The sequence below is a fragment of the Myripristis murdjan genome, chromosome 5 (assembly GCF_902150065.1).
Source record: "Myripristis murdjan chromosome 5, fMyrMur1.1, whole genome shotgun sequence".
NCBI lineage: Eukaryota > Metazoa > Chordata > Actinopteri > Holocentriformes > Holocentridae > Myripristis > Myripristis murdjan.
In genome coordinates this window covers 38071760-38086003 of record NC_043984.1, presented here as the reverse complement: position 1 = coordinate 38086003, position 14244 = coordinate 38071760, and the positions used below count along the sequence as shown (strand labels likewise).

At 43.2% G+C, this 14244-nt stretch overlaps 1 protein-coding gene across 2 annotated transcripts; it reads right to left on the bottom strand.

The window, feature by feature from the left end:
- Window positions 1–234: 234 nt before the first annotated feature.
- Window positions 235–7370, bottom strand: LOC115359366 (acidic mammalian chitinase-like). Of its 2 annotated transcripts, XM_030051794.1 has the most exons (12): window positions 7346–7370; window positions 7207–7233; window positions 6882–7086; window positions 6476–6532; window positions 4156–4321; window positions 3936–4060; window positions 3714–3837; window positions 1841–2023; window positions 1630–1746; window positions 1316–1448; window positions 469–554; window positions 235–408 (listed from the first exon to the last, which is right to left on the bottom strand). In XM_030051794.1, the coding sequence occupies exons 1-12, from the start codon at window positions 7368–7370 to the stop codon at window positions 235–237; spliced, it is 1422 nt and encodes a 473-aa protein (XP_029907654.1). The 2 variants fall into 2 exon arrangements, with proteins under 2 accessions (XP_029907654.1, XP_029907653.1); XM_030051793.1 differs by having other exon boundaries at window positions 235–554.
- Window positions 7371–14244: the final 6874 nt, after the last annotated feature.

The following is a 14244-nucleotide window of genomic DNA, read 5'->3' as shown; positions in this document are numbered from 1 at the left end:
AATAAATACTTTGGTCTTAAAAAAGAGTTCCATGAAACCAGTGGTATGTCAAAATACTTTTATTCAGGTGGGGTTAATAAACCCAGTTAGCAAATCCAAACTGCCAGCTTTGCAAAGCTGTCTTTAAGTGACAGACATCACTACTGGTTGCTGTCAGCACATAACAAACTCAGATCTTTTCCCCTTTAACTTGTAACTCAGATCAGGGTGAGTTTCTGTCCGCTGGTTTGAGCCTCAGGGCCAGACGCAGCACTTGCAGCTGTCATCAAAGATGGTGCCGACACCACACTTGCGCAGGTAGGTGCGTCCTCCTGCACACAGGTAGAAGCTGGTCTTGTCTTCTGGGTGGGGGTACATGCCGTCAGCTTTGTCTTTGCAGAAGCCGCGTCCCGGGATGGGGATGGTGGTCTTGGTGGACGGTGCAGCCGTGGAAACAGAGGGTTTGGAGGTTGTGGTGGTGGTGGGTGCAGTGGTGGTGATGACAGGTTTAGCGGTGGTGGTGGAAACACCAGGTCTGGAGGTTGTGGTTGTTGTTGGTGGAAGTGGAGGCATCTCTGAGAACAGAAATCATCATGCCAGCGTTTATACAAGTGCGGCTCAGACTTATCAAGTGGTTAATGTGGTTTAAGATTACAAATGTTGACAACACTTTCTAATAACCATCATTAATAAAATGATACACTGAAATCAATACATTGATAGTTAATTAAACTTGAGTTAATAGTTATGGTACTGTTGACAAACAATGTTGTGCTAATTAATAACATTTACTAATAAGTAGTAACACTAAACTTTATGTTATTTTTTGTCATCAGATAAATGTACTGATACAGTAGTAGATACAGTGTTAGGGTTAGAAGCAGAGCCAAATGTCACGGCTTTATCTGTGATTAACATTGCTTAGTTATGTTGTGTGTGTAAATGTATTAACATTACTAATATTCTTAATTGTCATTTCATCATTTGTTAACGTAAAAAATAACCGTCTTATGTGTTTTTATGTTAGAATTTTATTTCTGATTTTGCTTGTATTCAGTGGCCTCATGCCTATTAATACATTGTTTTATAACTGTGTGGTTGATTTTTAAATTATGTTTTTATGCCTTGACTTATGTATTATATGCTGATAACTGCTGATGAGTGGTTTTATTATTGTCTTGTACTTTGTGTCATGTCAATGAGCAAATTCCAATCAGCTAAGTTAATATGGAAATAAATTATTCAATCAGAATCAGAAACACATTATTGATCTGACGGAAAACTGGGGATTGGATTGGGGACTGAATCTTGAATCTTGAGAACTGGGAAGACTCACCAGCATCGATGAGTCTGCGGAGATGTGACAGCAGCGGGTGGCTTCCCTCTCCACAGAACTCTCCTTTAAAGTCATCGAGGTCCAGCGCCCACACAAAGGCTCCACCGTACTTGTTGTCCTTCATGTACTGGACCTGTGGATCGAATGGGAGGAGTAATCAAAGACAAATTTACTTAACAGGCAAAACAGTTTTGATAGAAATGGTTAAAATGTGCAGAAGGTCATCCTTATGTCTTCTCCAGCTTTCACCCATCGCCCAATAATGCAAATCAGCCAAATGACTGAAAAGTGATACACATTGAAGAGCCACCTACCTTGATTTCGTAGCTCTCCTTGTTATCAAATCCCACCCACTCGTTGTTCTTGGCAGCATATGGAACCTTCTGGTCGTCGATCCACTGAACTGTTGTGCCCTTCAGGAAGGTGCAGACCTGAAAGAGCCAAAGAAAAGCTGGTACCGCTGGACTGAACCACTGTTTTTACACTGAATCTGTGTTAGTTATGCAACAGGAATCTGGGGTTCACCTCATAGTAGGCCCAGAAGCCAGCTTCGCGTGTGTACGGTCCAGCTGCAGCAGCGCCGCTAGCCGGGGCTCCGATGCCAGTGCTTGATGATGCCAGACGGAAGGTGCGACCATAAGCTGCAAAACCCATCCTCAGCTTCTCCACCGGGGTGCCGTTGTCCCTCCAGTACCTCATGGCAAAGTCCTAAGATAAAAATGGAGAAATGGCAGGTGAAGACATTGGATCTGAATCTCCGTATGAATAGCAAGTGCTTGCATGATTCCATTCCCATGTCATTCATGCGTAATATTATTTACTGTGTTTACATGCAGCTTCATAACTGGGTTATTCACCCTCCTGTGGCAGTTATCTGATTGCTCAAGTGCCATGTAAACCAGAAAACTGTTTTTCATCATCAGGGCAAAAGATTAAGAGAAATGGGCGTGAGGCAGCTAGAAGTCTCCTGGAGGAAGTAAACCCATGTGCAGATTTCTGAACGGCTTCTTCATGTGCACATGTGCAGATACGGATACTGACATGATGAACACATTACACACACAGTACACCACCAGGGAGAGTAAAAACAACATGCCCTACACCAGAGGTCACTAAACTTTTCGGACCACGTACCACTCTGCTCCAAACCAAATTTTCCAAGTACCATCCAAGTACTTTGTTATTGGCTCATGCTATGTTGGATGTGACATCACATAAGCTTATATGGCTATGCACAGGCAAATTTTATTACTAAAATACTGAAACAATTAACAGCTATTTTTATATCATTACAATGTGATTTGCACATGTAATAATTGGTGTCTGAAATACATTTTGTGGTGTAAAGTTAAAAATTTGGGCCAGTTGGAGTGCAGTTGTTAGGCATCTAACCAAGACTCTTGCGTAAAGTCGGGTGGAGCTTCGTGTACCACCAGAGATATGTTTACCACAGTTTGGGAATCAGTGGTCTACACAATTGCTGAAGAATGCTAAATAATTTTATGGCAATGTTACATCTGATGAAAATATGAGGAAACAAAAAACACCCGAATCATTTTGGGGGAGTGCATGTGTACATGTTCCCTGATATCCTGCCATACCTGGGTTACGCTCAGTAATCTGATTTGTGGATGTAAATGTACTGACTGATCAATATGTGAAACTCCACTCAGGGTCACTGAGTTTCAAGTTTTACCTTTGATCAGAGAGAAATGGGAGAGAGAGGGTCCGAGAGAGGGTCCGACTCCAGCCCACACAGCAGTGGGCTGGAGTCGGACTGAACCGAGGCCACTGTGAACCAGGTTAGCCTCAGCAGTACGAGGTTCATGCTCTGCACAGGGAACCACCAGCGTGCCTCCTTACCTCATGCTTCTAGCTCTTTTGGTTCATTATATCAGGGCTTTTCAACTGATTGTGAGCCAGGGACCAACACACTGACTGCGTAACTTGATGGCCACTGTATTGGTGAGGGGTGGGCTGAAAGCAGTGGCCCACTTCTAATTTATGTTCACCTCACAGACAACAGCTCACTTTTACTTACTTTTACTTGTATTTTATTACCAAAAAAGCTTTTTCATGGCCATAATCAATATGTAATAATATTGGGCCAGGAATGCATATGACATTAATGACATATTCCAAGATTAGCAGAGTACAGATTAGATTACAGGGACCAGATCTGCCCCCACAGAAGTCAACTTGAATTTTTATATATTGAATGTACTGGGATAAATTTGATAATTCACAAAGCAGAAAAAATAAATGAAAACATTTTTTTTTTTTTTACAAATCAAACTCCATTATTGAATGGTCAGGGACAACCTTCAATAGCTACTTGGACCACCAGTGGGCTGCAGACCACTGCTTGAAAACCCCTGTGTTATTTATAGATACTTACAGTGTTGAAGTAGATGAGGTCACCCTTGTCCTGGGATCCTCGGTACAGTGGGCTGTTGTGTCCGGTAACGCGCTCCCAGGTTCCATGGAAGTCGTAGGTCATCACATTAATGAAGTCCAGATACCTGAAGACACAGTGATGTTAAGGTCAGCTACTGAGCCAGCCTGTCATTTTCTATCCAAACAAAGACTTCTTCAAAATGACTGCCATTCTTGAACCTACTTGGCGATCTCAGCGATCTCATATCCTCCATCGATGGTTCCCTTCCCTGCAGACACGGCAGCGGTCAGCATGAGCTGGGTGTTGCCGGTGGCTGCAGCCTCGGCCTCATAGGCAGCAACAAGCTCCTGCAAATTCACAAGACATTTTCCAAGTTCTAGTGGAGTCAATAGTCAAATCTGTCCTCATTGAACCATGGTCTTGTAAAAGTCAGTGATCCAACCTTGCAGAGCAGAGTGAACCTCTGCTTGTCCTGTGGAGGACTTCCACGAGCTCCTGGATACTCCCAGTCCAGATCAAGACCGTCAAATCCATGAGTCCTCAGGAACTTGATTGTGGACTGGATAAACGTCTGGCGGTTTGCTGCGTTGGACACCATGATGGAGAACCTGCAGAGTGAAGATTTGTCCAAATTAAGGAGCGACCGGTTACAACGAATCTTAGGGAAGATCATAAAAACTCAAAAAGCCTGCTAGTACAGAAGACTTTCATATTGACAGATTCTTTTGTCTGAATCTACAGCGTCCTCAACGTCCTCAAGAATCTACAAACAGTCCAGCTGACCTCAGTTCAACTCTATGTGAAGAAGATGCCTGAGAACCTACACAGACATTGCATAACATCCTTAAGCTTTATCCAGGGCCGGCCCTTCCTATGTTGGCGCCCTAGGCGAAATTACTCTCTTGCGCCCCTCCACCGCTAAGATAACTTTTTCATCTAGCGCCATCATCATGTCACATCAGGCTATTTGGGCTCGTTAATGTTGAATTGGATATTTCCATTAATAGTGCAATTGTTAAAATAGTGTTCAATTATGTTTGGACTCCTCTTTGCAGGGACGGTGGCATGCGTTTCGCGACAGGTGCGTTTTTGCGCAGACGTATGCCTAACGTCGGTTGTAACAATAACAATAATAATAAAAGTATACTGTTAACTTACCATACATCGGTCATCGGTAGGCTACATCTGTCACACTGTGTCCGCTTTGGGTGGAGATAAAAGGCAGGTGGATCAGGAGGCAGCAGGGAGAGGTAGGCTATTTCTCCAGGGAGGCCACCGGACACAGTGGGTTACCCGGCTGCTCATATATGAATCCCTGCAGGCTTTCTATGTTTTTTTCGGCAGCATCTTTGTGATTTTTTGTGCATTCAGCGTGACATATTTTGGGCCATTTTCATCTTGGCGTATGCTGAAAGAGTCGGGCTTTACGGTTGCCCTCGTTCGCCCTGTGTCCCATATGAAGCTGCACGTCAAACCAGACTTTACAGTCAAGCCCCCAAGGTGTGTTTGAACTTGGTGCCTGAAAGTGCTTCATCTTCTGGCAGTCTGCCTCGGTTATGGCTTGGTGGTGGGCAGATTTGTCACGTCCTTCTCGGCGGAGTTTCTTTACCACACCGGTGAAAACATTGTTGCTGGTGGTGAATTCAGCGTCTTTTAACAGACACCAAGCAGCTCCTCCAACCACTCATCCAGGCTCAGGCCACCCAGCAAATCAAAATTCACTACAACGTCTGACATTTTGTTTACAAAAGTCTTGAAACAAATGTGACCTAACGAGTAAGCTGAGTGCAGAGTAGTTGGTTGCTAGGCAACGCATTTCCGTTTACACTGGCACAGGGATATTTTGTGCTGCGGTCTGCCAGCGGGTTACACTGATTTTACAACGGCATGGAACGCGGCTCAGCCAATCACATTTAAGGAAGGGAAGCACCCGTTTTATAAACAACGGATAAAACGCACACACAGCATAAAAAGGTCCAAGTTATTTTGGTTACAGCTTATTCAGAATAATAAATCTATCATAGGCTATTAAGTGCAGCAGAAATGGTCCCAGTTATTTTTGTTACTGTGGCTTGGCTTGCTGACATGACTGAAGGGATGAAGGAGGAGGAGGAGGACTGGCGTTGCTTTTGGAGCGGGGCCGGACGGCTGAGCTCTCCGGTAAACTAGAACTCGCACTCGTAACATTTAAATCAAGTGGTGGAATGGCCGCAGGAGTTTCCTCCTGCTCAACACGGAGTCGTTTGGTGAAAAAGCCAAGTAAACTGCTCTGTTTCGCCATAATAAACTCCGTCTCCGTCTCTCTTTTTTCTCTTACCTGTACATGTTTCTTTCTTCCTGAGTCGGGGAGGGACCGTTTGCGTGCAAACTAACTCATTCATTTGATTGGGTCACATGCTGATGACGCAGCCTGGGGGCGGGCACTCACGTATGATAGAAAGCTGCTGATTGACTGAGAAGCTAGTTTCACATGAGCTCTGCTAAGGCTGGCATGGCTGGCTGGATGAACATTTTAATCCCGAAAACATATTGTTCTGATTGGGTGGGCCTGGCTCAAAATGGCGCCGCCTATGCGGTAGAATAACCGGTGCCAGCGTCCCTCTGGCCGCTAGCGGCGCCCCTCCAGCAGATGGCGCCCTTAGCATTTGCCTATACTGCCTATGCCACGGGCCGGCCCTGGCTTTATCTCAACCTGATCTGTTCCTCAGCGTTCTGCATTTCAGGTGTTTCACAAAGGAACAGAGCTGGGAAACGTTACTCACTGGGCTGAACCAAAGTTCCATCCACCGACAGCCAGCAGGGTCTTCAGGCCAGGATTCCTTTAAAACAGCAAGTACAGAACTATATATTGTGTACAATGCAGCACCTTTTAGTGGGATTAATCCAGATATTTATGAAAGCAGTTTTTTTTAATGAAAAAGTTTGTGTAGCATCTTTCAAACACAAGGCAATTCAAAGTGCTTCACATGAGATTTAAGAAGACATGAAAACAAGATTTAAAAGACACAATTACATTGCAAACCATTTTTGGCTTTTGAGTTTTACACTTCCCCATTACTCAGTTAAACAAAGACAAACTCAAGCAGCAGTAATCCAAGTCCAAAAGAGTTTTTAAACTGTAGAAAGGCTGAAGCTCTTTTTTGACTTCATTAAAATACAAATTCTTACTTGGTCTTCAGGGAGTTGAAGGACTTGTAGAGGACCTCGTCGTTCCACTCGTAGGTGACCAGCTCGTTCTTGTTGTTGATGATGGAGAAGGCGTAGATCAGGGTGGTGCACAGGAAGGGGTCGACATTTTGGGGCGTGTATTTCCCAGCGCCAGGTCTGTACTGGGACCAGTTGGTGAAGTAGCACACCATCTGGGAGGCAGTCGCTGTGGGTGGGTGGAAACAGAAACAGGATGAATGATGTGTTGTATTTAAGTTCAATACAGCTCTGTCAAAATGAAAACCCCGCCTGAGCGATGCTGTGCAGGTGACGCTGTGAAACTTACCCAGGTGGCACATCAGCAGGCACACACCTGGAGAAAGAGCGGCATCAGAGATTAACAGCAATAAATCTTAGGTAACAAAAACTGATATACCTTCAGGTTTTTAATGATTACAGTGTGTGGAAGGCTGATGAGAATTCACCTGCTAGGATAGTGAGTCTGGTCATCTTGATTTCAAGGCTCACACTTTGTTCACTTTCTGAGGGACAGAAAGAAATATCACATTTGTCAACATGTCATGGAAAAATCAAAGTATTTAAAAAAAAAAAAAAAAAAAAGATCTCTGAAATGAACATGCCCTAATATTCTGGTTCACTGCAGAGGTACAAACAACATGAAACATAAAAATATTAAAATTATTCTTTAAAAAATAGCACAAAATTACAGAATCAGAAATAGTTTATTGATTCTAGTGGCAAAATTGAGTAAGTTGCAGTTGCTCAAATTCTCAAGAGAAAAAAAAAAAAGCATAAGTGTAATTAAAGAAATAGAAAAGAAATGGAAAATAAAAGAAAATGCGTGTGTGAGAAATTTATTTTTAAAAAGTATGTCTATTATGTATAAGTATATGCATTAATACTTTGGCCAAAATATTTCTCTTGCAATACTCATTGATACTCATTGATTGGCTCTTCAAAAACGAGTTAAATATTTCTGCATACTGTATCAACAAACTGTTACCAAGATGAATTTATGTCTACAAACAGCTACGGCCGCATGCACTAACATAAACACAACACATCAGGCATCATTTATCTTACAAACTCATAGTACTGGGAGGTTTTGGACCTTACAAATTCCCAGAATGCACCTCAGTTAACTTTCCCTCCTGAGGCCCACTTTGTCCGCTGTATGACGTCTGACTGATGTGAGAATTAATTCAATGTCCAACATCTACTGCAGTTAGTCCAGAGCTGCCAGTCTTAGAGAACATTTTGTGTGGATATGCTGCACAGAGGATATGTTAAAATGGACAATTCCAGTTCCAGTTTCACATCTGGCAGACGCTTTTATCTGAGCCAACGGACATATGAGGTTTTTATACAGCACAAGCAAAGATCCACTCAGGAGAGAACAACGACACCAAGTGCCATGCATTATGTGCAAAATGTAAACTTCTAAAGAGTAATCAAGCTAGCCAGCCGCCCCGTGCTGTTTGCATTTTACTCAAATAGACAACCTTAATTTAGGCTAATAAGACCGCCTTTATTGTGGAATGCGGTAGAAAAATCAGTGTAGCAGCCTCGGGGAAAGAGTTTGCAGTGCAGGCTTACCTCGGGACCTCCAGCTGCAAAAGGAACCAACGCATCATCAGTTTACCTGCTTTTTATAGAGAAGGCATCACCAGGGGGACGAGGCTGATCCACTCCTCACAAACTATACCATCAAAGAAGGGGGGGTGATAAAAGGTATAGGGACAGGAAGGGATAAGATAAGCTCTGTAAAATCTGACCTTAACCGGCAGATGATGATAAGCCACACTGTACGGTATAGCAGCGCAGAACAGCACAGCACATTTCTGAGCTAAACACATTTAGGTCATGTCACTGAGGTTACTACAGTTTCACATGAAGATGCAGAGGCAGCGGCGGCTGAAGGTGCACAGGTGTAGAAACAAATCCTGCACCTTGAACTAAAAAAGGAGGAACATCTCCTGCAACCTGATCTTGGAACTGAATTTGAATTTGAATTTTTGGGATTTTATTAATTACCTTTAAAGTACGGTGGCCCTGAGAGCTCAATGCACTGCAACTCAGGGAAACACATGCAAACAGAGAAAACACAAGGTATTACAGAAAACATCTTCATCACTTTGACATCACATGTGCAGCGTTCAGAAAACACACTGCAAACACACCAAACGAAAGCAGAACTGTTTCCAGAGGGCACTAAAAGGGCTGCCAGAGGAACGCCATTGGTTTTAGCTGACCTCACATCAGCCTGCTAACATCAGTCTTCTTTACAATAAAACACTCTGTCAGGGTGTGTAAACTCATTCTGGAGTCTGTGTTTACAGCGCAGCCCGCAGTGCAGGCAGCGAGCTGCTGCCACGCCCAAGCAGCTCACATCAGAGGAACTTTTAATACTTTTACGTTTTAATAACGAGATGAGTTCACGATTCATGTGGATCGAAATCCTGCAACAAAATACAAAATCAAGTGCGAGCCACAGTCTGTCACTGATCATCTGTTCTCTGTAATGGATCTGATTTAAAATGCACTGAAGGACAAAACTCGAGCAACGATGGACTGAAGGAAAAGTCAAAATTACTGACTTAAATACTCTAAATACTCTGAAAAGTACCAGTGCACAAAAATCTGCCCTGTTACAGGAACCTGAGGAAATGTGATATGAAGTTCACCATCAGAGCCGGCCCCAGCCTTTCCAGGTAACCAACCAGAGTTTGATTTGGGGGCCCCCTCCCACCTTACCGCTGCCAATACAACTGTCAATTATCAATGCTTGATCATTCACATGTCGACTGAAAATCCATCCAAGCTATAGCTGTGTTGCTTAAACCAAACCAACGTGAGCCCAACCTGGCTACTGATCAGGAGTGGTGATGAGATAGATAGATAGATAGATAGATAGACACTCACTGGTCACTTTAACAGGTCCACCTTGCTAGTGGCAGGTTGGAGCCCCTTTCACCTTCACAGCTGCCTTAATTCTTGGTGGCAGAGATTCAACAAAGTGCTGGAAACGTTCCTCAGAGGTTTTGGTCCACACTGACCCGACAGCATCACGCAGCTGCTGCAGATCTGCCGTCCCACCTCGTCCCAAAGCTGCCAGTCAACTCACTGTCATGTTCAAGAAACCAGTTTGAGATAATCTGAGCTTTGAGATGTGGTGAGTTCTCCTGCAGGAAGCAGCCAGAAGACGGTCCACTGTGGTCCTGAACGGATGGACGTGGTCAGCATCAGCACTCAGACTGGCTGTACTTTACATCGGGCTCCGCTCGGCATCCTCATACTTCATCCGCCAACCGTTTTTACATTACTTCTTTTATATCATACATATATATCTTTTATTATACTGCTTCTATGCCTATATTTGATTTCTGTTGCTTACAACATCTATTGCACATCTGTCCGTCCTGGGGAGGGATCCCTCCTCTGCTGCTCCCCTGAGGTTTCTTCCTATTTTCTCCTTGTTAAAGGGTTTATTTTAGGGAGTTGTTCCTCATCCGATGTGAGGGTCCAAGGACAGAGGATGTTGTATTTCCTGTAAAGCCCTTCGGGACAAATTTGTAATTTGTGATTCTGGGCGATATAAATAAATACAGTTGAATTGAATTGAATTGGCTGTGGCGTTTAAACGAAGCTCAGTTGGTGCTGAGAAAACCTCCTCCACAGCGTCACAGCAGCAGCTCCTGAGCCGCTGATCTGAGACGGATCCAGGCCGTCATGTTGCTGACGGCAAAGTCTGACCCAACCGTCCGAGTGTAGCAGCAGAAATCCAGACTCATCAGACCAGGTGATGTGTTTCCAACCTCCTGCTGTCCAGTTGTGGTGAGTCGTGTGAACTGCAGCCTCAGGTTCCTGCTCTCAGCTGACAGGAGCGGCAGCCGCTGTGTTCTTCTGCTTCAAGGTTCCTCGGGTTCTGCCTTCAGAGATGTTCTCCTGCAGACCTCGGCTGGAACGACTGGTTCTTTGAGTTCCTGTTGTCTTTCCATCAGCTCCAACCAGCCTGGCTGTCCTCCTGCGACCTCTGTCTGTTTGTTTTCTCTTCTCCGGACTGTTCTCTGGACCCCGGAGATGGACAGGTCAGCAGTTTGTGAAACACTCAGACCAACAGCCACACCAAGTTCAAACTTAGTTCACTTACATCCCCTTTCCTCCCCGTCCTGATGCTCACTTTGAACTTCAGCAGATGGTCCTGACCGTGTCTACAGGCCCGAGCTGCTGCCATGTGATTGACTGATTAGATATTTGTGTTAGCGAGTAACTGAACAGGTAGAGCTACTACAGTGGCCAGTGAGTGTATATGTGTGTGTGTGTGTGTGTGTGTGTGTGTGTGTGTGTGTTTGGTGATTGAAAAGTAACAGAGTAAAGCAGCTCACATGTTTTCACTGTAAACAAGTTAACACACGGCAGAGCTGACTGCTCACCACTGAGGGCTCATGGGAGACTGCAGAGAGGGGAAGAGCCTCACACTTTAAACACTCGAAAAAATAAAAAAATACAACTCACTGCCAGTGAACCCAGCGGCCGCCGTCTCCGAGGAGCCAACTGAATAACTTTAATGACGAAACCAACAGCTGGACGCTCGCACGAGGACCTCGCACAGCTCTGTCCACAAACATATATCTATGATTATTATAATTAAATATTTAAAATGGCATTACAGGAACAATATTTTCTTTTCTCTCTTAAATTGTCAGGGCTTTTTTTGGTTGCTTAATTGTAGGTCATTTGGTCTTTTTCTTTTCTTTTCTTCCTCTTTCTTTCTTTCTTTCTTTTTTTTTTTTTGCTTAATATTTGCATCATTTTCTTGTCACTTTTTACTAATTACTTGCTAATTTTTGGGCCATTTCTTGCCTTTTTTCCATGTTTTGAAAGAAACCAAGTGAACCTGTTCAGGTTTAAAGGGTTAGAGGCTTTTCAGAGAGACAGGAAAAAACTGGCTTTCTTGTTCAGATTCAATATTTGAGAAGCTGTTTTATTCTGAACCAGAAAATATTCCCATGCTGCAGACAGTTCTCCAGGGATTGCCGCATTATCTGTAACTGAGTGTTTTGTTTCCACACTGCAGGTGGCGTCAGCTCGTCCTGGTTCAGGTGGTGTGTTTGCTGATCAGGCCGAGGACTCTCAGATCGTCTGAATGATGAAAACCGAGTGAAATTGAGTGGAGCTCCCCTTTAATGCCCCGTGCATATCGATCTGGGCGTAATCCTGCTGGTGTGACAGATCTACATCCACACTCATTTATCATCCTGCCGTCAGACACTGACCATGAACACTAAGCTGCTTATTAGCAAATATTGCCACATGAACGAGCGGACTGGAAAAAAATGATAACATGGTTTGTTATGTAAGTGGCATGCAGGCCTGATGTGTGGACACTTCAAGGCTACAGCGCTGAAATCTGTAAGCTTGCAAAATCCTTGGCATAAATCTTTTGAACTTTGATTATTTTATCTCACAGTTTACAGGCACAGAGCTGATTCTTGTTGTTATGGACACCACACCAACAAAAGAAAACCTTGTAGAGGTTGGACTTTCTTAACCAATTATCTCTCCACATTGTGTAATATTAATAAAGTGCTGCTGGCTAATAAACCTTATCTAAAGTGTTTCTGTTTAGCTTGATGAAAGCAGTGAGATCTGCCTCTGTTCAGCTGCCAGAATCAGCTCATAGCAAACTGCTGCTGACGCACTTCCACTCGTGAAACCATCACATCTGAAGCTGCCAGGACAGATAATATCTGTCTTATACCTGTAACCTGCACATGTTATTATTCACATGAACTCAAATTAAAGTTTGGACGTCCTTTCAGGAGTTCTGTCACAGGCCTGCAAACTCTCTCTCTCGTGTTCATTTCCAGTTTGATGAGCGAAAGGTTCCAGTTTTTTATCTGGTGAGGAAAGCTGGATGATTATACAGCCAGGAGACAAATTACAGCCCGATCCCCAGAAGCTAATCTACAGATTTGTGTCCACAGACATGAATTATTTTTTGTGATTGTAAAAGTATGAAATGTGTGTCAGTCTGCAGTATTTTTCATGTCAGTGCCATGCCAGAGGAGGGGGGGACCTGCTCCAAGACACAGGAGCTCATCAGAACCTGATCTCCAGCTGACATATTCAAAACTAGAACATAATAAAACACACCTGAGAAGTTCCAGGTGTGTGAAGGTTATGTGTTCATGAGTTCCTTAATAAATCAGTGAAGCAGGAAATAATTAATTTTAACTATATCTGCATTTTGTTCCTAGGGCTTCAGTCTTAAACTCATGATGGAGTGTGTTATTATTTATTAAGAAATATCAGGTTTTGTGTTTGTGTGTGATCTGCTGTTTGAGAATGCACCAGAACAAATTAAAACGATTAACACAATATATTTAAATATATTTAAATAATTTGTCCTTAATTTATTATCATCCCCGTCTGTTTTTTTTTTTTTTTTTTTAATTCACTTATCTTTGTGCTTTATTGATTTGTCTTTTATCTCTTTTTGATGAAGAACTTTGTTTTGAAAAGTGTTACATAAATAAAGATGATTATTGTTGTGGTTATGTAAAGCCTGTGTCCGCTTTAGGAGATGAAAGCGGTTTATTCCAGTGGAGGCTCAGCGATCAGCTGATCAGCACACACACCTGATCTAGGTGTGAGTCCTACAGGTGCAGCCACCTGCGGGACGGGAGACTTTGTCCCCCTCATTAATACTGATGATAATTCTCTGCGGGACACCCGGCGGGGCAAAGAGCGAATCTGTGGCATGACGGCTAACGGGTTAATGAAGCAGTTTGAGCAGGACTTTCATGTCAGGTCACTTTTATTGACAGAGCTCATTAAAACAACAGGAGGATCAACAGCACAGAGTTACACTGTCTGAGTTTACACTTTATACACACGCACATGAAGACAGCAAAGAGAATAACACGAAGCTGCAGAGGCACAGGGAGGAAAAAATGAGCAAGATTACAACTGAAACACATAAAAGCCAAAAGTCAACTGGAAAAAAAGTCAAATCAAACTGTAAAAGTATTAAAATCAGAAGTGAAGAGGAGAAGAATAAAAACGAACACATTAAAACACACAGAGAGGAAGTTAGAGATGAATAAAACACACACACACACACACACACACACACACACACACACAAACACACACACACACAAGGCGACTTCAGACTGAAAAAAGCAAGAGAAGAAAAAATAAAATTTGCTGTAAAGTGTCAGCGGTGGGACCTTCATGTGGCCTGAAAACCTACAAACATTTTATTTTATTTTTAGCTGAAAAGGGGGATTTTTGAGTGTACCTCCCCTTTAAAAAACATCTGAGCAGGAAGTTTGATTTTCCCGTCTGGAAATCAGCA

What these genes read in the sequence shown, in the direction of transcription:
- LOC115359366 (XM_030051793.1), bottom strand. Translation starts at nt 7,370, where the DNA reads ATGACCAGACTCACTATCCTAGCAG. An exon ending in CCTGCTGATGTGCCACCTGG is followed by an intron (nt 7,087 to 7,206) that starts GTAAGTTTCACA and finishes ACCCACCCACAG; the next exon opens with CGACTGCCTCCCAGATGGTG. An exon ending in ACCTCATCTACTTCAACACT is followed by an intron (nt 2,024 to 3,713) that starts GTAAGTATCTAT and finishes TTTTTATCTTAG; the next exon opens with GACTTTGCCATGAGGTACTG.